General features: G+C 42.0%; 1 protein-coding gene across 1 annotated transcript; it reads left to right on the forward strand.

The window, feature by feature from the left end:
- The first annotated feature begins 1,275 nt into the window (after window positions 1–1,275).
- Window positions 1,276–23,648, forward strand: LOC120994446 (OX-2 membrane glycoprotein-like). The gene is made up of 6 exons (XM_040423006.1): window positions 1,276–1,316; window positions 10,410–10,467; window positions 10,837–11,160; window positions 17,312–17,623; window positions 19,380–19,628; window positions 22,736–23,648. The coding sequence occupies exons 1-6, from the start codon at window positions 1,305–1,307 to the stop codon at window positions 22,798–22,800; spliced, it is 1,020 nt and encodes a 339-aa protein (XP_040278940.1). The 5' UTR covers window positions 1,276–1,304; the 3' UTR covers window positions 22,801–23,648.
- The last annotated feature ends 1,320 nt before the right edge of the window (window positions 23,649–24,968 follow it).

The raw sequence follows: 24,968 nt of genomic DNA on the forward strand, positions 1-24,968 counted from the left end.
CGGTAGATTAGTTTGGGATCCTATGGACCTTATTCTGTCTGTCGGGCAAAGCTGGGCAGTCCATTTTTAGGGAGGGTGACGGCAGGGAGAATATATTAGATAAGGAGGACGAGAGATAGAGCTAGGGACACCTAGGGTGTTCGACCCAGCACGGTGTCTCTCTGTCTATGCGTCTTTTCCTCTCACTCTATTTGTTTTCGACACTGCTATCCCTGCTTTGGTCCTCTCCCATCTTCTTGTTAGCATTGCTTCCAAAGGAGATTAATGCAGCCAATTGGTTGTATTCTTTGTTTGTTTCATTATTTCAGGGCCTACTATTTTATTATTGGACATTATTAAATGTTAAGTTTTAATAAGCTACCCACTATTTCTCTGACACAATCTGGCACAATAAAAAACTGATCCGTCCCCCATTGACTTTCAGTGGAGTTCAAGACGGATCCGTCATGGCTATAGAAGACATAATACAACCGGATCCGTTCATGACGGATGCATGCGGTTGTCATATTTGGATGGACATTACATTCAGGAGAATAAAGCACTTATACCTATTACTTCCAATGAAGTCTCCTCCGATGTAGATGTTCTCTTTCTTCGTGTTCTCCATTCGGCCCAGACAACACATGACAACTGGTGTTAATCGAGCACCAAAGTGCTCGAGCAGAACACTTTGGGATGCTCTACAGAGCACCCAAGCACAATGGAAGTCAATGGGAGAATCCGAGCATTAAACCAGGCACCCCCTGCTCTGAAGAGGGGAGGGTGTCGGGTCCCACTGAGGTCTATGCAGAAGATCGCTGTACAGTGGGGGAATCCTGCTCTGACTCCATATATAGCTATGTTCATATATGGAGGCAGTGCTTGGGGACACCCCAGTGTATTTAAATCTACGTTTTATGTAAAGACAGGGAGAAGTTGAAGCACTACCTTACACTTGTAATAGAGGTATATGCAGGCCAGTGGTGAGAAACTGGGAACTGTGGCTATTTACACACAGCAAGCCCTCGTAGCATACAAACACCTGTGCTGCACAGAGCTTGGCAAGATAATTACATTTTAACACTTCTAAGGTGGCTTCATCTGGAGAGCATTCATTGAGAAAAAGCTCAGAAAACGCCTGTGAAAAGAGATTTCTTTGTCTCCCCATCTCCAACCTGGCAAGAACCTCAGAGAGAAGTGAGAACGGCCTCCGGGTGGCAGTATGGTATCTACGTTATGTCTCGGTTGTCCATCCTTTTTAAAATGGGCAGTTCTTGTTTGTGAACTGCAAAGGAAATAGCTGTCAGAAGGATGTGAAGCTTACTATGGACACGATGGTAAGATGTGAGCTGGTGACCACTGACAATCTGTTTTTGCTTTAAATTTGCTTTTTTCTTGCTTATTATTGTCTCCCATTCAAAGCTTTATGAAATAACGAAGCTGCTCGATGCCGGCAGTGTCTGTTGGAAATGGGCATGACTGCTAAATAATGACATGGATTAGCACTGATGGGATGTAAACGTCCATTCACTTTATAAAGCCAAATCCTATAAAGCTGATAGATTGTTTTTTAATGTTATAATGCTTTTATTTTTCATTATATTTATATGGCAATTATCTATTATTTTAAACTCATCTTTGAAAAATATTGAATCTGGATTTAGTTTTATCTTTTAGGCAGTTGATCATAAATCATTTCAAATCAATCAGATTCAGAGGTTTATTCCTACCATAGTTTATTGACAATCCTTCTAGACTTCTAATGAGGGGATTTAAAGGGATTTAAAGGGAATGAGTCCCATAGACTATGATTGGAGCAGCAGGTTACATACTCGACCGCAGCTTCGTTCAAACTCTGGTCACGGAGAAACAAGGGAAGCCCCCTTCTAGTGATGGTGGGGTTCCCAGCAATGGAGTCGCCAGCCGTCATCATACTGTGTATCCTGTAGATTGCTGGTAAATGTACAGGTGAAACTTGAAAAATTATAATATCCTGCAAAGTTCATTTATTTCAGTAATGCTACTTAAAAGGTGAAACTAATATATGAGATAGACTCATTACAGGCAAAGCGAGATATTTCAAGCCTTTATTTGTTATAATTTGGATGATTAGGGCTTACAGCTTATGAAACCCCAAAGTCACAATTTTTAGGTCCCCTTTGCTCAGGGGGTATGGATTAATTAGCTGACTAGAGTGGGACACTTTGAGCCTAAAATATTGAACCTTTTCACAAAATTCAAATTTTAAGCTGCATTAATGCAATTCCTTTTAATTTGCATTACTGAAATAAATGGACTTTTGCACGATATTCAAATTTTTCGAGTTTCATGGTGGGAAAAACCTCTATCATACAGGTAGTAGCACTGAAAAAAACTTCCCATAGAAGCGAAGTATAGAATGAAGAATAGAGACATTACAACATGTATTGCATTTGTAAGGCTGGCTTCACACTAGCGTTAGGGATTCCGTTATGGCTTTTCGTTATAACATGGTTATAACGGAAAATAACGGAATAAGTAAGACGGAAGGACGGATCCCTTCCTCTGCCCATAGACTTGCATTATGATGGAATGCAAAACGTAAGCTTTCAGAAGGCATTCCGTTTGCTCTCCGTCCTAATAGAAGTCTATGGGAATCAAAACGGATCCGTCTGGGTCCCGTTATGCAAGACGGAAAACAAAGTCCTGTTTTCCGTCTTGCATAATAGGACCCAGACGGATCCGTTTTGATTCCCATAGTCTTCTATTAGGACGGAAAGCAAACAGAATGCCTTCTGAAGGCTTCCGTTTTGCATTCCGTCATAATGCAAGTCTATGGGCAGAAGAAGGCATCCGTCTTATGGATTCCGTTATTTTCCGTTATAACCATGTTATAACGGAAAGCCATAACGAAATCCCTAACGCTAGTGTGAATCCACCCTAACAGTGTTAATAAAAAATTATTATTTTTTTGGTACAATCAGCAGCAGAGGATGAAACTTGGTATAATAATTATTCCTTCAAATGATCAATTATACTGATAGTTTACCTGTACCTGAAAATTTTGTGGCTGTTCTTTTTCGATTTACAATATTTATGTATTTATTAATTTACTTATGTATTAATTTATATATATTTATTATTTTTTATTTAATTTATTTTATGTTTAATTTTGGGTTTTTATCAGGCAGTTTTATAGACTTTTTAAATCCCTGTGTTTACTGTGTAGAAATATTTTGCACATACCCTATGACACTGTAAGAAAACGTTTATGCGATGTATCCACTTACTAATATTATTCTTAGTATTAGTAGTATTACTATTACTTGATATTTCTACAGTGACCTCCGCATACTTACCAACTTAAAATGCTTAAATCAGGACATTTAACACCTCCAAAATGGCCTTTTCTGGGCAATCTGTTGCAATCTTGTTTGTCGAATTATCCTGCCAAAATCGGGACTGTTGGCAATTATTTGGTGATTTTATTTGTACCTTTTTAATGTCCTTATCTATATTTTTAAAAATCCTAAAATCATGCAGTTTCTGCACTGGCCTCTAGGTCTAAGTTGTCTTTTGAGAGCAGCTACATAGATCATAGACACAATGGTCAGTGATGTCTATGGGAGAGTTTTCTGGGCATGCTGAGTGACCTGTGCAAAGGTCAGGAGGGAGCAGATAAGCTGTGATATTACCTATTGTAAATATTGGATCCTGTGTTATCTATACAGAGGTGGTATTTGTCATTGTACTCCTGCCTGTGCTGATAATGAGATGACTGCTGAAGAGCGATCTGTAAAGGACAGGATGTCTCAACATATTATTAAACCTAGTGGTCAGTGAAAAAACTGTAGGATTTAAAGTATTATTTTTTTTTAAATATAGATAGTGACATGGAGAAATAAACCAAAAATTCTATAAGAATGTGTTTAACATAAAAAGGTGATTTAAACAATAGGTCATTCCCTTTAAGGCTGGGGCTAAATGGTGACTTTGGCAATGTGACCAAAGATCACTGTGTAGCATTGTAGCTTTAGGCCTCATGCACATGACCGTTGTGTGCATCCGTGGCCGTTGTTCCGTTTTCCGTGATTTTCTGTGGACCCATTGACTTTCAATGGGTCCGTTGAAAACTCGTAAAATGCATCCGCGGCCGTGATCCATGTTTCCTGTCCGTCAAAAAAATAGGACCTGTCCTATTTTTTTGACGGACAACGGTTCACGGACCCATTCAAGTCAATGGGTCCGTGAAAAAACACGGATGCACACAAGATTGGTATCCGCGTCCATGATCCGTGGCCGCTACTGCAGTCCTGGTTGCCATGGTTACTTAGCAATTTTTAGAAGCATTATACTTACCTGCGAGCTGCGATGTCTGTGACCGGCCGGGCGCTCCTCCTACTGGTAAGTGACAGGTCTGTGCTATAGGAAATGCGCCCCACAGACCTGTCACTTACCAGTAGGAGGAGCGCATGGCCGGTCACAGACATCGCAGCTCGCAGGTAAGTATAATGCTTCTAAAAATTGCTAAGTTACCATGGCAACCAGGACTGCAGTAGCGTCCTGGTTGCCATGGTTACCGATCGGAGCCCCAGTGATTAAACTGGGACTCCGATCGGAACTCTCCACTGCCACCAATGATGGGGGAACGTGATTTTAACTAGGGGGGGGGAGGGGAGATGTGAGGCCGCACTGGCCACCAATGATGGGGGATTCGGAACGTGATTTTAACTGGGGGGGGTAGAGGGGAGGCCGCATTGGCCACCAATGAATATAATATTGGGGAGGGAGGGGGTCTGCCCCCTCCTGCCTGGCAGCACCTGATCTCTTACAGGGGGCTATGATACGCACAATTAACCCTTTAGGTGCGGCACCTGAGGGGTTAATTGTGCGGATCACAGCCCCCTGTAAAAGATCGGGTGCTGCCAGGCAGCAGGGGGCAGTCATGTACACAGTTCGTAGGATATTCTAACTTGAAGCGTCCCCATCACTATGGGAACGCCTCTGTGTTAGAATATACTGTCGGATATGAGTTTCACATCTAACTCAAATCCGATGGTATATCCTAACATAGAGGCGTTCCCATGGTGATGGGGACGCTTCAAGTTAAAATATACCATCGGATTGGAGAAAACTCCGATCCTATGGTATATTAACTCCTGACTTTACATTGAAAGTCAATGGGGGACGGATCCGTTTGCAATTGCACCATATTGTGTCAACGTCAAACGGATCCGTCCCCATTGACTTGCATTGTAAGTCAGGACGGATCCGTTTGGCTCCGCACGGCCAGGCGGACACCAAAACAACTTTTTTTTCATGTCCGTGGATCCTCCAAAAATCAAGGAAGACCCACGGACGAAAAAACGGTCACGGATCACGGACCAACGGAACCCGGTTTTGCGGACCGTGAAAAAATACTGTCGTGTGCATGAGGCCTTAAAGGAAGCTTCAACCCCGGAATCACAAAAAATCCAGCAGTGTGGTGGCCAAAGTTACCATGTAGTCCCAGCCTAACATCACTTTGGAATGCTTCAAACACTGCCGATTCCTACATGTCAGCCAATCAGACGGGGCATTTCTCTGGTAAATCATCTGTATTAGGGGTTGTGCCACTAAACACATTCTACAGTTTTTAAACCAGCACCTGGATATGAACACTTTTGTAATTGCATGTAATTAAAAATTTAGTACAGCCGCTGAGTTATTCACTAAAATGTATCTGTATATCGCCACCTGCTCGCAATTTCTTTGACCGGCTCACTGAGAAGGTCGCACATGCTCAGTTTCAGCCTTCAACTGCCTCCTGAGCTGTGATAGGGAGATCATGGACACGCCCCCTTAGCTGCAGCAGAAAAGACACGCCCCCTGAGCTGCAGCAGAAAGGACACATCCCCTTGAGCTGTCAGCTTGATATAAATCTAGCAGAACAATGAATGGGGGAGATCTCTGGATCCATGTGAGGTACAGGGCTGGTTTTAGCTTTGTTAGAAGGAGATTGTCGTGTCCTATATGATGTCTGATTTTCATTTTTTACATTAAAAGGGTTCTCCAGGTTTTTAATATTGATGGCCTATCCTCGCCGCTGCAATATCGACAGCGAGCAGTCAGAGAGACAGGAGACAGCTCGCGTGCCGCCTCCTCATACAGCTGATATTGATGACCCATCCTTAGGATAGGTCCTCAATATTAAAATCCTGGAAAACCCCTTTAATCATGGGATAACCCCTTAAAGAGTATGCCGTCACTGGCTGTCTCTAGAGTACAGTGCGGTACTACATGTTCTGTATAAACAGCTCCTATCAACCCCTGCTGAGGACGACTCCATGTCATTTTCTGGGGACTGTACAGGACCATGAAGAGTCTCTAAGTCTACTTTCACACAAGCGTTTTTACCGGATCCGCAAAAACTCATCTGGTCAATAATACAACCATCTGCATCCGTTCAGAATGGATCCGGTTGTATTAACTCCCAAATGAACAAGACATGTCTGAAAAAACGAATCCAACACCATTGACTTACATTGTGTTTCATGCCAGATCTGGTTTGCTCTGTATACCATGCCGCAGCATTTTTGTGTGCATTGTGGGAACGCAACAAAACGGAACGGAATGCATTCTGGTGTCTCTGCTCAGTTCAGTTTTGTCCTCATTGACAATGAATGGGGACAAAACTGGATCGTTTCCCTCCGCTATTGAGATCCCATGACAGATCTCAACACCGGAAAGGAAAACGCAGATCATGTGAAAGTAGCCTTACCCCCACCATGGGAACCGATTCACAGCCTCCGGCAGCCATTTTTCAGATGTAAGAACTCGCTGTATCTACATTACTATTCTGCTTCTGTTACGGTTTTTACTTCAGCTTTACTTATTTATTCATTGATTTTTATTTTGCATGATATTTAAGTACTTTTTTTTATTATTAATAAAAAATAATAATAATCATCATCACTAGGGATGAGCGAATTTCATATTTTTGAAGTTCATGTGTTATAAGGTATAAGCTGAATTGCGTTATGGATTTCGTTACCACGGACCATAACGCAATTCCATGACGAAATGCAAGCATTCTGTTATTCATGTCATCATAATGGAAGTGTATGGCCTGCATAACGGATCCCTCCGGTTTACGTTATGCAGGGGAGTCCTCTCCTGCATAACGTAAACCGGACGGATCCGTTTTGCGGCCCCTAGACTTCTATTATGACGGAATGAATAATGGAATGCCTCTAAAGGCATTCCGTCATAGAATTGCGTTATGGTCCGTGGTAACGAAATCCATAACGCAATTCAGCTTATACCACAACATGAACCCGCACATGAACTTCAAAATATGAAATTCGCTCATCCCTAATCATGACCATTATCCTCCTTTTTTTCTCAAATGGTCCAGTTGCTTGGTTATTTTTTTCTATTGTTATTTTTATTATTATTAATTATCATTCTGTTTTTCTGAATGTTGTTTAATATACATTCAATTGAATATAAATTAATAATAATAATAATAATAATATTATAAGCGTTATACTTAGAATTTACATTATCACTATGATTCTCATTATTATTAGTATTATTATTAATAAATATGCTGAAGGAATTAGTCCTCTAAAGTAAGTAATAAACTATTATTGCTGTTTATAGGAAACATGAAGGGAACACTGTTAAAGGCTTCTGCTGTCTTAGCTGAGACCCTCATCTCTTGGTCACTTGTGTTTTTTGATTTTCTTTTCCCATACTTTTCATAAAATCCCAGTTTGGCCTCTTTCACACGGGCGTTGCGGGAAAATGCACGATGCGTGAGTGCAAAGCGTTTTAATGCGTTTTGCACGCGAATGAGAAAAGTCGGCATGTTTGGTACCCAGACCCGAACCCGGACTTTTTCACAGAAGTTCGGGTTTGGGATCGGTGTTGTGTAGATTTTATTATTTTCCCTTATAACATGGTTATAAGGGAAGATAATAGCATTCTTAATACAGAATGCTAAATAAATTAGGGATGGAGGGGTTAAAAAATAAATAAATAAATAATTAAACTCACCTCATCCACTTGCTCGCGCAGCCCGGCTCGTCTTCCTTCTTCTTCTTTGAGGACCTGGGAGGAAATGGACCTTTGGTGACGTCACCGCGCTCATCACATGGTCCATCACCATGTTGATGGACCACGTGATTAGCGCAGTGATGCCATCAAAGGTCATTTTCCTCCCAGGTCCTCAAAGAAGAAGAAAGAAGACAAGCCGGGCTGCGCGAACAAGTGGATGAGGTGAGTTTAATTTATTTTATTTTTTTAACCCCTCCATCCCTAATTTACTTAGCATTCTGTATTAGGAATGCTATTATTTTCCCTTATAACCATGTTATAAGGGAAAATAATAAAGATCGGGTCCCCCATCCCAATCGTCACCTAGCAACCGTGCGTGAAAATCGCACCGCATGCGCACTTGCTTGCGGATGCTTGCGATTTTCATGCAGCCCCATTCAATTCTATGGGTCCTGCGTCGCGTAAAAAAACGCACAATATGGAGCATGCTGCGATTTTCACGCAACGCACAAGTGATGCGTGAAAATCACCGCTCATGTGCACAGCCCCATTGAAGTGAATGGGTCCGGATTCAGTGCGGGTGCAATGCGTTCACCTCACGCATTGCACCCGCACGGAATTCTCGCCCGTGTGAAAGGGGCCTTAATCTGACGCATTAGAAGCCTGGTATTCATTAGCAGTGACCCCTCCCACTTCTGATTGACAGCTTTCTCCCTATACAACATATACTGTAAATGTATGACCGGAGGACACGTCCATGGTTCCAGAACACGGTCACAGCATTACAAGGAATCAGCGCTCGGCCGATATAAACTGATTTTATGACAGATTAAGGAACCCAGAGAGGACAGCAGAAACCTGGTAACAAATTCCCTTTAAGCGACTGTTCATAATAAAATAATAAAACTGAGCAACTGGATCATTTGGAGAAAAAAATTATCTGTTATTGTAATAATAATAATAATTATATTTTCATATTATTTAAAATAAACAGTAAGGTCATATGTGCTATTACATGAAACACGGTCAGTGGAGTCTGTGCAGAGCAGCTTTGTCCTCGCTAATGATTAGGTTGTATGTGTACGGTACTATTTGTGGAGAACATTTCCTGCCACCTTTCCCTTTGTAGCACTTTTATCTTTGAGGCTCATGTTTCAGAGCAGACATGACAGGATGCATTACTTGCAATCTCAGCCCTATAAATGCCTAAGGTGCGTTATTTTGTCTTGCACAAGTATATTTGGCAAAATGCACCAGTAATAAATTTTCTGCTTCCAGTTAGGCCTCTTTCACACTACCGTTTTTTGTTTCCGTTTTGCGGGCTGTTTTTTGCGTTCCGTATACGGTCTGTATACGGAACTATTCATTTCAATGGGTCCGCAAAAAAAACGGAATGTACTCCGTAGGCATTCCGTTTCCGTATTTCCATTTTTCCGTTCCGTTGAAAGACAGAACATGTCCTATATTTGGCCGCAAATCACGTTCCGTGGCTCCATTCAAGTCAATGGGTCCGCAAAAAACGGAATGCATACAGAAATGCATCCGTATGTCTTCCGTATCCGTTCCGTTTTTTTTGCGGAACCATCTATTGAAAATGTTATGCCCAGCCCAATTTTCTCTATGTAATTACTGTATACTGTATATGCCAAACGGAACCGAAACGGAAACACATGAAATAAATGGTTCCACATATGGTCCGCAAAAAAAAAAATAATGGAACGGACACGGAAAGAAAATACGTTCGTGTGCATAAGCCCTGAATCTAATAGGATTGGATAAAAGGGGTTGCAGATTGAGATGCCACAGAGTTGTCTGATGATTTAGCCCAGAAAGGATTCGAGCAGCTTGCATTGTAGTGTTTATACAGCAAGATGCAGAAGCCAAAGGGAAGAATTTTTTTTAATTAATGACATTTTTTTGCAATGAAGACCAATTACAAATCTGCTTTTTTTTTGTAAAAGTACATGCAATGCAATAAAAAAAAGTGTCCATAGTCTGTAAATTATATTCTATAGGATCTTCCACCTGTTTGGACATTGGATTATGAAAGAGTCCAAAAAGTACATAAAAAGTTTCCTGTAAAATTCAAGAACCTTTAAAACAGATAATCCACTGCTATCAAGTCTCAGGGTCAGACTGGTCCATGAAAAGACAGGAGGATCCTCCAGTGATCCAGACACTGAAATAAAAAAGGGCCCCAGCCACATTAGGGCCCGTAAGGTCCAGTAGACTTTACAATTAAATTACAGGGGACGAGCTCCATATACCTAGATGCTGGACCCCAGTCTTATTTTCTCTGACGGACTCAGTCTGACCTTGTCAGGTTATAGATTTGTTTTACTTTTTCTGCTGGTTTGTATCTACAGCTACGTTTTATAATAATTTTTTTTCTTTTTATAACTTTTTTTCAGAGAGCGTTTATTTTCCTTGTCTGGCTACTTTATGTCATCTGTATTACCTACAGTTTAGGTAAGTCTCCATCCATAGTAGAAGACCTTTCATTCACTTGCATGCTATGAGACTTGAAGATCCCTATGCAGTAGCTTAAAGAGGCTCTGTCAGCATGATCAACCCTAAGAAACCAGGCATACTGCTACTACAATAAATCACCAAATCTCTTTCAAAAATATTTTTTGACAATAGGTCCTTTTTCATCATAGGTTCCCTTTAAATTTGGGGGGATTCATAAAAAAAAAAACTGACCCCAAAAGAAAAAGAAAAAAAAAATCACCCTGCATATTATCTCAATGAGAAATTGTATTACTATGCTGTTTGTAGTTCCCTTTCTATGTGCCAAGTCTCGATGGAGAAGTTCTCATGTTTTTGCTTATTTTGCAGATGTGAAAACTGAAGTTGGCCCAGTGGAGTATGGGAAAAGTGTGACACTAAAGTGTACTTTACCACCACCCAACACTGCAGTGCAAGTGACATGGACAAAGGTTGTAGGTGACAAGGAAGTGACCGTAGCCATTTACACATCAGATTCCGGAGCTGAAATCACTAAAAGCTACAAAGATCGTCTATGGATGAGCACTTCAGGCCTAAACGAGACGGCGATCACAGTTCATAAAACCAACATTCAGGATAAAGGTTGCTACAGATGTATTTTTAATTTCCTACCCAACGGGTCAAAGGAAGGAGAAGTGTGCCTTCAGATTCCTGGTAAGAGTTTCAAAAGTTTCAACAACTTTTTATTTATTTTTTAGGTTATTTTTTGTTTGTTCTGTAAAAAATTGCAAAAATAATAAAAAAAAGCAACAAAAACAAACATAATCATTGCCATGGCTGCTCGTGGTTTGTGTTTCGGGTGACAGCTCAGCGTTAGTCACATGTCTGAAGCTGAGCTGCAATACCAGAGGCAGAAGAAGGCAGCTATGGAATCATTGAGGGTATATCTGAAATCCATCAGTGTCTGAATTGTCTCATCAATAACCAGAAAGGACCCTTTTTAAAAAAAATAAAAAATGAAAGCGACCCTCTAGTTCAAGAAAAAATAAATTCAAGTTAACTGAGGAACTTACAGAACACTTACCTGGTGACCTCTTTTTCATCTTTTCAGCTGCAGATCCACCGATTCCCAGTCTACTTTTCTGCCATCCAAGATGGCCACATTTCTTTTCAGACTACCTGGTGTACACTGTGAATCGGTAGCCTAAGACATTTACATCTTATCCAGCCCTGCTCTTGGATTCACCATCACTACCCATGTGTCTTGGACTACTGGTACTTAGCGTGCATCAGGCAATCTCAGAAGTAGTGTGGATGGCAGAAGAGGAGACCGGAAATCGGTGGATCTGACGCTGAAAAAGAGGTCACCAGGTAAGTGCTCGTTCCCCAGTTAATGTGAATTTTTTTTTTAACCGGAGGTTGCTTTAAAGGGGTTGTCTAGTTGGTATTTTTTTTTTTTTTTTTAGTTCAAAATAATTTTTATTGTCGATACAGTTTTATAACATTTTTAGAAGGATAGAGAAATAAAGATTTATTTATTATTTAAACATCATAAGAATTAACAGGATTTGTCATTCTTCAATCATGTAGTCTTGTTAATTTTTCAAGAGGAGCAAGGAACATATGTTCCAGCTCAAAAATAATTATTACAAATATATTGTAACATCAGATTATCTTTTTATATATCTTATTATTCATATCTTATTATTTTAATATTACTGGATTAGTTGGTATTTTTTAAAGGGTTACAATGTCATATAAAAAAAAGAAGTGATACCTCCCTCATCCCCTCCACTCCCATTCCAGCCTTTCCCAATCTCCCAGGGTCTCTTTTTCCTGGTCCTACTGGACACACCGGAAATGACGGCTCAGCCAATCACTGGCTGCAACAGTTCCCCATCCCACACAGTGATCTGACAATTGCCCATTTTCTACAGTAAGAGAGGCCAGGAAGAAGAGATCAGCAAGGACCCAAGAAGCTCTCGAAACAGGAGTGGATAGGCAAATGGTAGCATAACTTTTTTTTATTGCCATTCTGAAAATAATTTTAATTTTTTTACTGGCCACGCGACCTCTTTAATGAGGCTGTACTGCAAGTCCCACAATTAGTTTTTTTTTGTTATTTCAGGAAAATATCTGAGAGGTTGCTGCTGTTTTTTTTGTAGAGGGAGGTAAGGTGGGGGTGCAAACAAATAGCAAGTGACCTGTGTATTTCAGGACATGGGTTTACAGGTTTTTAAATATTTTGTATTTTTTTAATTATCATTTTATTTATTTTTGAATTATCAAAAATAGTAAGGCAACCCCTTTCTATATCATATAGGGGAATAACCTATGAGCATTATGGAGGGGGATCTCGTGCTCAGGACCCCATCTCTGACAATGGTATCCAAGAGCAATCAACAACATGGTGTTGAGTGAATCGAAGGCCACAAAGTGGAATTTGATCTGAATTTCAGGAAAAATTTGATTCGCGGTGAAGCAGAATTTCCCCATGCTTCGTGGTAAGGAATCAATTTCCTCTGAAATGGGTTAGAAAAAACTAGAGATGGGACGGGGGATTCGTCGAATCCACGAATCCCTCGAATCTTGCTGGATTTGTGGGATTCGTGGACTCGAATCCCGACGTAATTTACCGGATACTAATCCGACGAATCCCGGTGGTGCCCAGACTGGTGGTGGCGGCGGCGGCAGGGCACTCTAGAAGATGAGCGCTTCGCTGCTGCGACAGGGGAGGGAGAGGCGTTTCCTTTCCCTGTTCCTCTGATAGGCTGCCGGCACAAGGCCCGCAGCCTATCAGAGGCCGGTGCAGGCGGCACGATGACGTCATCGCGCCGCCTGAGCCGCACAGTGCGGGACACAGGCCAGAAGAGGCCTGCATCGCAGCGGAGGTAAGTAAAAGTGTTTTTTTTTTTTTTATCTGTTACTGGCACATTGGCGAGGGGGAGAGGTGAGAGGCACTATGATACTACTGGCACATTGGGGGGGGAGGCACTATGATACTGCCACATTATGGGGGGAGATGGCACTATGATACTGGCACATTATGAGGGGAGATGGCACTATGATACTGGCACATTATGGGGGGAGGTGGCACTATGATACTGGCACATTATGGGGGGAGATGGCACTATGATACTGGCACATTATGAGGGGAGATGGCACTATGATACTGGCACATTATGGGGGGAGATGGCACTATGATACTACTGGCACATTGGGGGGGAGGCACTATGACACTGGCACATTATGGGGGGAGATGGCACTGATACTACTGGCACATTGGGGGAGCACTATGATACTGGCACATTATGGGGGGAGATGGCACTATGATACTGGCACATTATGAGGGGAGATGGCACTATGATACTGGCACATTATGGGGGGAGATGGCACTATGATACTGGCACATTATGGGGGGAGGTGGCACTATAATACTGGCACATTATGGGGGAGATGGCACTATGATACTGGCACATTATGGGGGAGGTGGCACTATAATACTGGCACATTATGGGGGAGATGGAACTATGATACTGGCACATTGGGGGGAGATGGCACTATGATACTGGCACATTATGGGGGGAGATGGCACTATGATACTGGCACATTATGGGGGGAGATGGCACTATGATACTACTGGCACATTGGGGGGGGAGGCACTATGACACTGGCACATTATGGGGGGAGATGGCACTGATACTACTGGCACATTGCGGGGGGGGAGGCACTATGATACTGGCACATTATGAGGGGAGATGGCACTATGATACTGGCACATTATGGGGGGAGATGGCACTATGATACTGGCACATTATGGGGGGAGATGGCACTATGATACTGGCACATTATGAGGGGAGATGGCACTATGATACTGGCACATTATGGGGGAGATGGCACTATGATACTGGCACATTATGGGGGGAGGTGGCACTATAATACTGGCACATTATGGGGGAGATGGCACTATGATACTGGCACATTATGGGGGAGGTGGCACTATAATACTGGCACATTATGGGGGAGATGGAACTATGATACTGGCACATTGGGGGGAGATGGCACTATGATACTGGCACATTATGGGGGGAGATGGCACTATGATACTACTGGCACATTGGGGGGGGAGGCACTATGACACTGGCACATTATGGGGGGAGATGGCACTGATACTACTGGCACATTGCGGGGGGGGAGGCACTATGATACTGGCACATTATGAGGGGAGATGGCACTATGATACTGGCACATTATGGGGGGAGATGGCACTATGATACTGGCACATTATGGGGGGAGATGGCACTATGATACTGGCACATTATGGGGGGAGGTTGCACTATAATACTGGCACATTATGGGGGAGATGGCACTATGATACTGGCACATTATGGGGGGAGGTGGCACTATAATACTGGCACATTATGGGGGAGATGGCACTATGATACTGGCACATTATGGGGGGAGGTGGCACTATAATACTGGCACATTATGGGGGAGATGGAACTATGATACTGGCACATTGGGGGGAGATGGCACTATGATACTACTGGCACATTGGGGGGGAGGCACTATGACACTGGCACATTATGGGGGGAGATGGCACTGATACTACTGGCACATTATGGGGGGAGGTGGCACTATAATACTGGCACTTTATGGGGGAGATGGCACTATGATTCTGGCACATTATGGGGGGAGGTGGCACTATAATACTGGCACATTATGGGGGAGATGGCACTATGATACTGGCACATTATGGGGGGAGGTGGCACTATAATACTGGCACATTATGGGGGAGATGGAACTATGATACTGGCACATTGGGGGGAGATGGCACTATGATACTGGCACATTATGGGGGGAGATGGCACTATGATACTACTGGCACATTGGGGGGAGGCACTATGACACTGGCACATTATGGGGGGAGTTGGCACTGATACTACTGGCACATTGGGGGGGAGGCACTATGATACTGGCACATTGAGGGGAGATGGCACTATTATACTGGCACATTATGGGGGTAGATGGCACTATGATACTGGCACATTATGAGGGGAGATGGCACTATGATACTGGCACATTATGGGGGGAGATTACACTATGATACTGGCACATTATGGGGGGAGGTGGCACTATAATACTGGCACATTATGGGGGAGATGGCACTATGATACTGGCACATTATGGGGGGAGGTGGCACTATAATACTGGCACATTATGGGGGGAGATGGCACTATGATACTGGCACATTATGGGGGGAGGTGGCACTATAATACTGGCACATTATGGGGGAGATGGAACTATGATACTGGCACATTGGGGGGAGATGGTACTATGATACTGGCACATTATGGGGGGAGATGGCACTATAATACTGGCACATTGGGGGGGTGGCACTATGATACTGGCACATTGGGGGGAGATGGCACTATGATACTGGCACATTGGGGGGGAGATGGCACTATGATACCCGCACATGGGGGGAGGAGAGAGGCACTCCGCACTTGATACTGGCACATGGGGGGAGGAGAGAGGCATTTGATACTGGCACATGATTAGGGGGGCATCTATGGGGACACTTACTGGCACATTATTGGGTGGCACTGTGGGGCCACTTCTTATTTGCACATTATTGGGGGGCACTATGGGGGCATCTACTGAGGCCACAAAGAAGGGGTATTTTATATGGGGGGCTCTATGTGGTACTAGTATTATCAGGGGTATTATCTGTTTCTGCAGTATAGTATTGGGAAGCACAGCGGCACAGTATTGGGGGTGTTAGGATGATTTGTCCAGAAGATGGGAGGATGATGGAAAAGTAGTAAACTAAGATTTTTTTTTTGTCAAACTGCAGAGACGAAAAATGGCTGAAAAATGGTGGTCTGGTCTGAAGGTCTGAAAGGAGAAGATGAGGAAAGAGAACATCTACATCAAAGGAGACGTCACTGGATGTAAGAGGTATGTGGCGCTGTATTACCCTGTATGTTCTGTAGTGATAGGAGCAGGGGCGTAACGATCGCGGTCATATAGGGTGCGACCGTGACTGGGAGGTGGAGGTGGAGGTTCAGACAAACTGACGCGGTCTGACTTTGATTCTTACACCGTTCACACAATTATGTACAGGATTCGTAGGATTCGAGATTAGAAAGATTCGAAATATTCGAGAACCTTTTCGGATTTGGATTTGAAAAAAATTGGATTCGTCCCACCTCTAGAAAAAACGAAATCATACTTACCTCATCTGTTTGAGCGCGAAGATATGGCTGCCGCCATCCTGATTGAAGATCCTGCATGAAATACCATATGACGTTACCGCGCCAACTAAGATTTCATACTGGATATTCAGTCAAGATGGCCGGCTCTTCACGATCAAATTGTTAAAGTTTTTATTTTTTATTTACACTTTAATATTAAAGTCAGATGCCGCAATCAGTGATGAACGTGGCATCTGAGGGGTACAATGATGGGGAGTGGTGCCATCGCAGTTCCCCATCATTGCACCCACTACTTACAAAGAAATTCCCTTTGTGATGAAGTAATTCGTTACAAAGCAAATTTTTTACCAAAATTCTGCGAAGCAGACAAATCGAATTTTACAAAACTTCACCAAAAAGGACACCAATTTATAAATTAGATGTGGTGTAATGCAACCTGGCTGGCTAAAACGTCAGCTGGGGACTTGTGGCCAACAGCTGATCAATGGTCCAGCTTGCTTTGTAGAAGTTTTTTATTTTTATTTTTTTCCTGAGACAACCCCATTAATATGTAATAATATGTTAGATTTTTTTATGTGTTTTCAGAATTTTTTATTTTTGCCCAATTCAATGTAAAAAAAAAAGCCACAAATTCATTATCTTGGCAGGGAAGGTGCTAATTGAAAAACATCTCTGGGTACGGCTTTTTCAGCCTGTGACACTGAAGTGCATCAACATAGAAGACTCTAAAGTGGTACAGATATCATGGCAGAAAAATGATAAAAACATAGCAACGTACGAAAAAGGAGAATATATTGCACCAGAATATAAAGATGCAATCAGCGTGGCGATGGAAGGTGTGAACGTGACTTCGCTGACCGTATTTAGAGCCAATGTAAGCGATGAAGGAAATTACAAATGTATATTCAACATCTTTCCAGGAGGAGCTCTTACAGGGGAGACGTTCTTACAGGTCTATGGTATGTTTAATTACACACAAGCCATTTATTGAAGGATATATTCTTCACAGCATTTTTTTTAATGTTCCAGTACATCTACAATGAAAAATTTTAAAAAAACTTTGCAAATGATCTGTCGTGAAGGTTTCCTATCATTAGTGTCTACATCAGTCTTCTATTTCTTACTAGCACATAATTGATGGGTAAGGAAAAAAACTAAGTGGCTTATGAATCGCAATCATTCTAGGATCAGACTACACAAGGTTTGTTTGTTGTCTGTTACTATGGCAACATATGTGCCTGTATAGGAGCTGTAGACATGAAATGATGGAAATTTTAAATTGACAATTTTAAAGTTGTTTCTTTTTTTTTATTTCAAATGATTCTCAGCCATAAAATATTACTTTTTTATTAGTTATATAGCCTACAATTAACCCTTTTATTACATTTGTAATGGTCCCATTTACGTGAACACATTTAAGTGAACACAGGATGCTCTGCAGGGAAAAAAATTCTGCCAAAAGGAGTATTCCACCAGCGATAAAGAGCTATGCCCAAGGCAAATATAAACCCTGTTTAATAAAGTCATCTCATAACCCACACCATTTTCAAATACCCTTTCCATTTTTTGGGTACAACAAACTAGAAGGTCCTTCAATGTTATTTTTTGCCCACCTTTCCTGACATGTCCTGTGTGTCAAGAGGGGGTCTGAAATTAGATTACTATGGGGAACCGATAAGCCTCAGAATGGGAGGGGTGGCTGATCAGTGAGGTATCGCGTTTACAACTTATTTAACCCACTCTCCTTTACCATAATTTTTATCCCCACTGCAAACCCTATTTAAACTGAAGACTCCCCCTGTGTTATCACTAATACCAAAAATAACATTTTTGATAGCCTTCTAAGTTTGTTCGACCCAAAAATAAAAAGGGTTGGTTATGAGAGAGCTTCACGAGAACAGGGTTTAGTTTGGCTAATTGAGACAAATCTGGCAGGGGGTGGTGCACTCAGACTTTAGTGGCTGTAGGGACTCATTGCCCCTCTGCAATATAAGAAGATACCTGTTAAGGAGTATTAAGGTCACCATCTTACCACGGGCAGGTGAACCGCCAAACTCATCTTACAAGTCTTGCAAGACCACTTTTTCCAGGACTTTAATACTGAGGACCGATGTTACGTCTGCAGAGTTGGTAACAGAAAACTGGTGCAGGTACACTAGTGGCAGAAATTCCAGAATAACTAGGGAGATACAAAGAAAAGTCAACAAGCAGGGTCAAACTCACGAGAAGCAGAACTGATTAGTGCAGTAAATGGGGATAAATCCAGAGACAGACCAATGTCAGTTCACTAAGAGTGCCAATATAAGTAGAAACAGCAGCCACAGGGTTAATCCAGAAACAAGCCACAAGTCAGTTCACCAGGAGAGTCAATAGGATATTACACAGTACAGAGTCCTAATACAAACCATATCACACAAGTCAGGTCAATTAGGAACCAGCAGTCTTAAATCCCCTTCCTATCTCTAGGGATTGGACACAAAGTCAGAAGCCTGATTGGCTTAGCTTCCAATCATGCTAAGAGGTCGACCAGCCAGGACTTGGCTGGTCAGCCCCAGGACAGCAAAGTATAGTGGTTTGGCTGGGTGCATTCCTGACAACACCATTAGGTGGCACAATTTACATTCGGATCCAGGACTTTTAAGTTACTTTGACTTAGGCAGAGGTCAACTTTATTCTAGTTTATAACACTGACCCATTATCTGTTTTGTCCTCCAGATCCTTTGAACGTAACAGTGTCTAAGAGTCTTGAAACTGGGTGCCTTATGATAACATGTGTGGCGAAGAGCTGGCCACCTTCCAAGATTTCTTGGCTGGATGTAGATGAAGGATCCCTTAATGACACTACCTATGATGGATTTCTAACTGTTACAAGCAGAGTACTGATCAGCAGCCCAGACAGTCAGAAAAAGCCGCAATGCAAAGTCCTTTACTTAGGGAAAGAATATCTGCATAGCGTGTCTGCAGGTAAGCTATAAAAAAATCATCTACAGGTCATGTTCTGGAACTTCAATGTCCTGCCAAAAAATAAAGATGCCACCGTGCCTTCAACTGTATGTGATACTGAGAAATCTCCATAGGAGTAAGTGTCACTCTCCATCAAAGTCACCTGCTCTTAAAAAATTCTGAATGGTTTGGCTGTTCCTTAGCTAACATGTATTTTTTGAGGTGTCCCACTTGAATTAATTGTTTCCTACAAAATTATAAATGTATTTTGGATTAATATTCCAAACTTTTTTGTTACGGATAATGGTTGCAGACCTTCTGTGCCGACCAACAGGTTTGATGTTGGGCTAATCCTGAGGGTGCTATCCTGGAGGTCCCCTTGTTATTCACCCTTTAACACCTATACTGGCATCTTGTCTTTACTGCAGGAGAACCACCAGGCTGTTACCTCTTGGAATAGTCCTAGTGTACTTGGCAGCTGACACATAGGGGTCAGAGATTCCAGTGCAAAGCACCAGAGACACAGGCAAAGCACACAGACAGAAACAGGTGGATAACAGGCTAGCAGAGTACAGGCAAATAAAAACTGAACCAGACAAGGTCAGGCAAACTGAGTATATACTAATCCACGGAACAGACACAGGGTAATGACAGACTGAACCAAGTCAGAACTCAGATACAGACAGAACCTGAACAGATCCTAGCACAATCTGGAGAGACCTGGTTGACAGATATAAGCCCCAACACAGACCAAGCAGACAGAATCTTTACAGACCCAAACAGAATTTGTTACATAACCAGGAACAGAACACACAACTTAGAAAATTTATAGCAGGGAAAACACATAAGACAAACAGGTGCATGTACAGACCCAAGGAAGGTTAACCCCAGCAGTACTGAACTGATGTGAGATACAAAGCACAATGGCCTTAATTCACTCCCACAATAAGGCTATTTTCACACTAGCGTTTTGGCTTTCCGTTTCTGAGATCCGTTATGGGCTCTCAAAAGCGGTCCAAAACGGATCAGTTTTGCCCTAATGCATTCTGAATGGAAAAAGATCTGCTCAGAATGCATCAGTTTGCCTCCGTTAAGTCACCATTCGGCTCTGGCGGCGGACACCGAAACGCTGCATGCAGCGTTTTTCTGTCGGCGATGTGGTGCGGAGCAAGACGGATCTGTCCTGACACACAATGTAAGACAATGGGGACGGATCTGTTTTCTCTGACACAATAGAAAACGGATCCATCCCTCATTGACTTTCAATGGTGTTTAAGACAGATCCGTCATGGCTATAGAAGACATAATACAACCGGATCCGTTCATGACGGATGCATGCGGTTATATTATTGTAACGGAAGCATTTTGTCAGATCCATGACGGATCCGCAAAAAAGGCTAATGTGAAAGTAGCCTAAGCTGATGCAACAAAGCATGGAACAGTGGCAACATGAACCACCATTGAACACAATGGTCCAAATTCAAACCTACCAGAAGCAGGTGCCTGAGCCTTAGGAACAATGACAAAAAGTGAACCGCCATTTTAACACTTTTCGCAGTGTACTTTTTTACCCATGGCAAAATTTTCACTCCTGCATGCCACTGGTTCAAATTCAAGTGACCACTTAAAGGAGTTGTCCAGAAGAAGAAAAACATGGCTGCTTTCTTTGTAAAAGACCATCTTACTAAAACACCATCCCTGTCTATAGCTTGTCTGTGGGATTGCAGTTGAGCTCCATTAATGTTAATCGAGATGAGTTGCAATACTGTGCATAACCTGAAGACAGAGAGGTGCTGTTTCTGGAAGGAAGAAGCCATGTTTTACTTATCCTGGAGAATCCCTTAAACATCATGGTCCACACCCCAATGCCTAGCTCTTAAACGCTTAAGCGTTGTAACCTGGGCACAAAGATAAAAGATAGACTTCCACCTATTAGTGAGCCCGGTGACATCACTGGCACAGATGAGAGGTCTATAGCACAGCCCGAGGATGTTATGAAGGCGGGTACTGAGAACTTAAAGTGACCCTTGGGAAAAAAACTAAAAGTTGCCTCATGTTGTAGGAAAGTCCAAATTGACAGAAGGTTAGGCAACAGAAGTAGGTAGGGAAGCAATACCATAGTGCCGGACAAAATACCACCCTAGCAGAACCACAGTGTAGCACAAAATACTGCCTCAGCAGAACCAAATACCAGAGTGCGGCACTAAATTCTGCCGCCTGCCCCACAGTACGAAGCTGTATCATCGTCCGGGGGATAGTAATATAACTAAATTCAGGAGGGCACCTTTGGCCACTGGCCAGGTGCATAAGTGCCTGATGCTCCTACATTATGTACCTTGCTGATGGTCAAGGGGAGGGATTAAGTGGCCCACCAGGAAATTTCCCTGTAAGGTCCATGGTCAATCTTCCCATGCCAGTCTCCAAAAACAGCCTAGGGCAGCATTATAGACCACTCATCTGTGCTGGTGATGTCACAGATGACCTAGCATAGTGAGAAGAAGCCCAGTATGTCACTGACGGTAAACAAACAGACCTTGCGCTACGCGATGCAGCACAAGGCAAGGTAAAGCATCGGAGCAAAGAAATGCTCCTATGCTCCATTCATATGTAGTAAAAAAAAAAAGAAACGCTTATATCCAGGTCATATGTGCTACTGACCTCTCCTGCCTTATTCATTTTCAAGAAGTTGTTATTATTGTCTGCAAAGTTACAGGTTCAGTGATGCTCCTGCCCTGTCACAGTTACCCTTTTTACAGGCCTGCTACACTAGCTCACATTGCACTTGTTGCTGCCTCCAATCCACCTGTAACATAGCACATAGAAAGACACTGCCCGTTTAAATTAGTGCCAATGCTGCTGTAATCACAGGATCTCATTTTCTCTCAGCAAGGTTGAAGTAAAGGATTGACATTGATTCACTTATCCTCCCACTCTGGCCATTATTGAACAGAATGGACAGCACAGGGCACTTTTTTAAACATATTCTAAGAGGTGTTTTTGAGGTTGACTTTAAATAGGGCTAAATAGTCTAATAGACATGCCCTAACCCACTACAGTAATGAGAGGTCTTTGTTTATTATGTTACTGAAGCAGTTTTTTTTATCCTTTACTTCATTTTTGCTGTCTAGGTGCTCGAAGCCGACTCCATCCTGTCATTATTGGTCTACTTGTCTCCAAAATATTTTTCCTCTGAGACCTTCTACAGCGCAGAACTTTACTTCACTACAGAAAAGGGGATGAATGAATAGTGAATTAATGGACTATGGACAAACACATGAATAGACAAACAAATGTACATATGGATAGATGGACGAACAAATTAAAAAATGAACAAGAATATTATGAATGAATGAAAGAATATATCAAGTGATGGATATAAGGGCAGATGAATAAATGAATACATGGGTGGATGTGCAGTCGAATGAATGAATGAACAAAGGAATGAATATATGGATGGATGAATTATTAATGAAATGTTTGTGGAGAAATGGATGGATAAATGAATAGATGGATGGATGGAAACATGGTTGAGAAAACAAATGGATGGACAGATGATTAAAAGAATAAACTAAGAAATTATGACTAAATGGATGTATATGCAGAATAAAAAATGAAAGAAAGAATGAATGAATGTGAAATGAAAGTCAATAAATGAATGAATGGCAGCAAATGAATGGATGGATGAAAAACTGGATAATTGGCTGGATGGATGAATCTATGAATTAATATTTTTTATAAACATCCCAATACCTGTATTTTTGGCCTCAGCTTTGCTGTATGTACCCTGAAAGTCTGTATGCCCCAGTGTCCCCGATCCCTGTGCTCTGCTGCATGTACCATAGAAGTCCATAATCAACACCATGCTGCTACACCAATACAATGCAAAGAAAGCTGAAGAAACACTGGATTGTCCATACGACGTCACGTCTTACATGTATTACATATACTTATTTATCACTTCTTCATATCTTATTTAATTTTTTAGCCATGACTTCCTGTGATGAATGTAATCTGCCTTTAGTAAAGCTACTGTTTATACTATGCTATAGTTCTTACTAAATCAGTTTTTTCTGACATATAATTATCGGTGTGTGCAGCCACCACTAGGGGGAGCTAAACGACTATGGATGTATACAGCTCACTGGCTGCTTTGATTGACATGTCCAGACAGTGGTAAAGCATGGAAGGAGGGGCTGGCCACAGAAACCAAAATCTAAAAGGGCAGTAGTAAAATATAACTTTTAATAATAAATCTAAAAAGTCAAAATAGCCCAAATTGTAACCATGAAGCCACACTGATTAGGCAATAAGCATCACAAATTCCATGTCGGACAAAAAGAAAAATGTTGTCCCTACGCGTTTAATTTATTTATATAGCCCAAAACTCATCAGGGGACATAGGGCCAATGCAACGTCTTGATGGGATAGTCCAATCCTAGAATAGTCGTCCTGAGGGGGTGTAAGGTCGCACCTCCAGTGATGTTCACCCATAAGAGATGTGGGTGTTATAGCATAGGGTGAAAAGCCACTGTAGATGTGTGGCGTCCCCTATCCTTTAGCACCCTTTAATCAGTACGGATAGGGGTCCTCTGATACACCATACACTATCACAAAGATGATTAAGGGGCGACGTGTTTGAGGATTGAAAACAACTGGAGCCGAATTCATCTGTGTGTGAGGACGTGATTTATTTGGTGTGTATGCTGGCTCTGTCCACCTTTACCTACACATCTATCTGGGCAAGCGGTGTATATATTACAGTATACCTATCCATATACATGTGTCCGCCATGGAATTTGTGATGCTTATTGCCTAATCAGTGTGGTTTCATGGTTACAATTTGGGATATTTTGACTTTTTAGATTTTTTATTAAAAGTTATATTTTACTACTGCCCTTTTAGATTTTGGTTTTTGTATCTGGTGGTAGCCTTGTAGGACTATATCTCTGACCTATGAGCAGTAACAGCTCCTGTGGTGGCTGTATTGATTCTTTTTTTTGCTGGCCACAGAAAGGAGCAAAGCTAGGTTGTAACAAGAGCAATGATGACCCCCTCATTTCACCAAATACCTCATTTGCATATTAATAGAAAGTGTCAAAACTCATCAATGAGCCTCCAATCAACAAAAGTAACGCCGCATTTTAATCAGGTGAAACACAGCTATGTGCCTATAGGGAGGTCGCTGGTGACAGACTCCCTTTAAAGTTTTTGATATGGAAATTTTGATATGGGATTTTGATATGGAAATTATATATTGTATTGTGTTACCATGTTTTTCGCTTTATAAGACACACTCTTCCCCAAAAGTGGAGGGGGGGGGAATGGCCGTGCGTCTTATAAAGCGAATACTAGTGATCGCTT

This window comes from Bufo bufo, chromosome 3 (assembly GCF_905171765.1).
Source record: "Bufo bufo chromosome 3, aBufBuf1.1, whole genome shotgun sequence".
NCBI classification, from domain to species: domain Eukaryota; kingdom Metazoa; phylum Chordata; class Amphibia; order Anura; family Bufonidae; genus Bufo; species Bufo bufo.

Excerpts from the sequence above, each read along its gene's own strand:
- LOC120994446 (XM_040423006.1), top strand. Across the intron at positions 11,161-17,311 it reads AGTGTGCCTTCAGATTCCTG|GGAAGGTGCTAATTGAAAAA; the intron begins GTAAGAGTTTCA and ends TTATCTTGGCAG. Across the intron at positions 17,624-19,379 it reads GACGTTCTTACAGGTCTATG|ATCCTTTGAACGTAACAGTG; the intron begins GTATGTTTAATT and ends TTTGTCCTCCAG.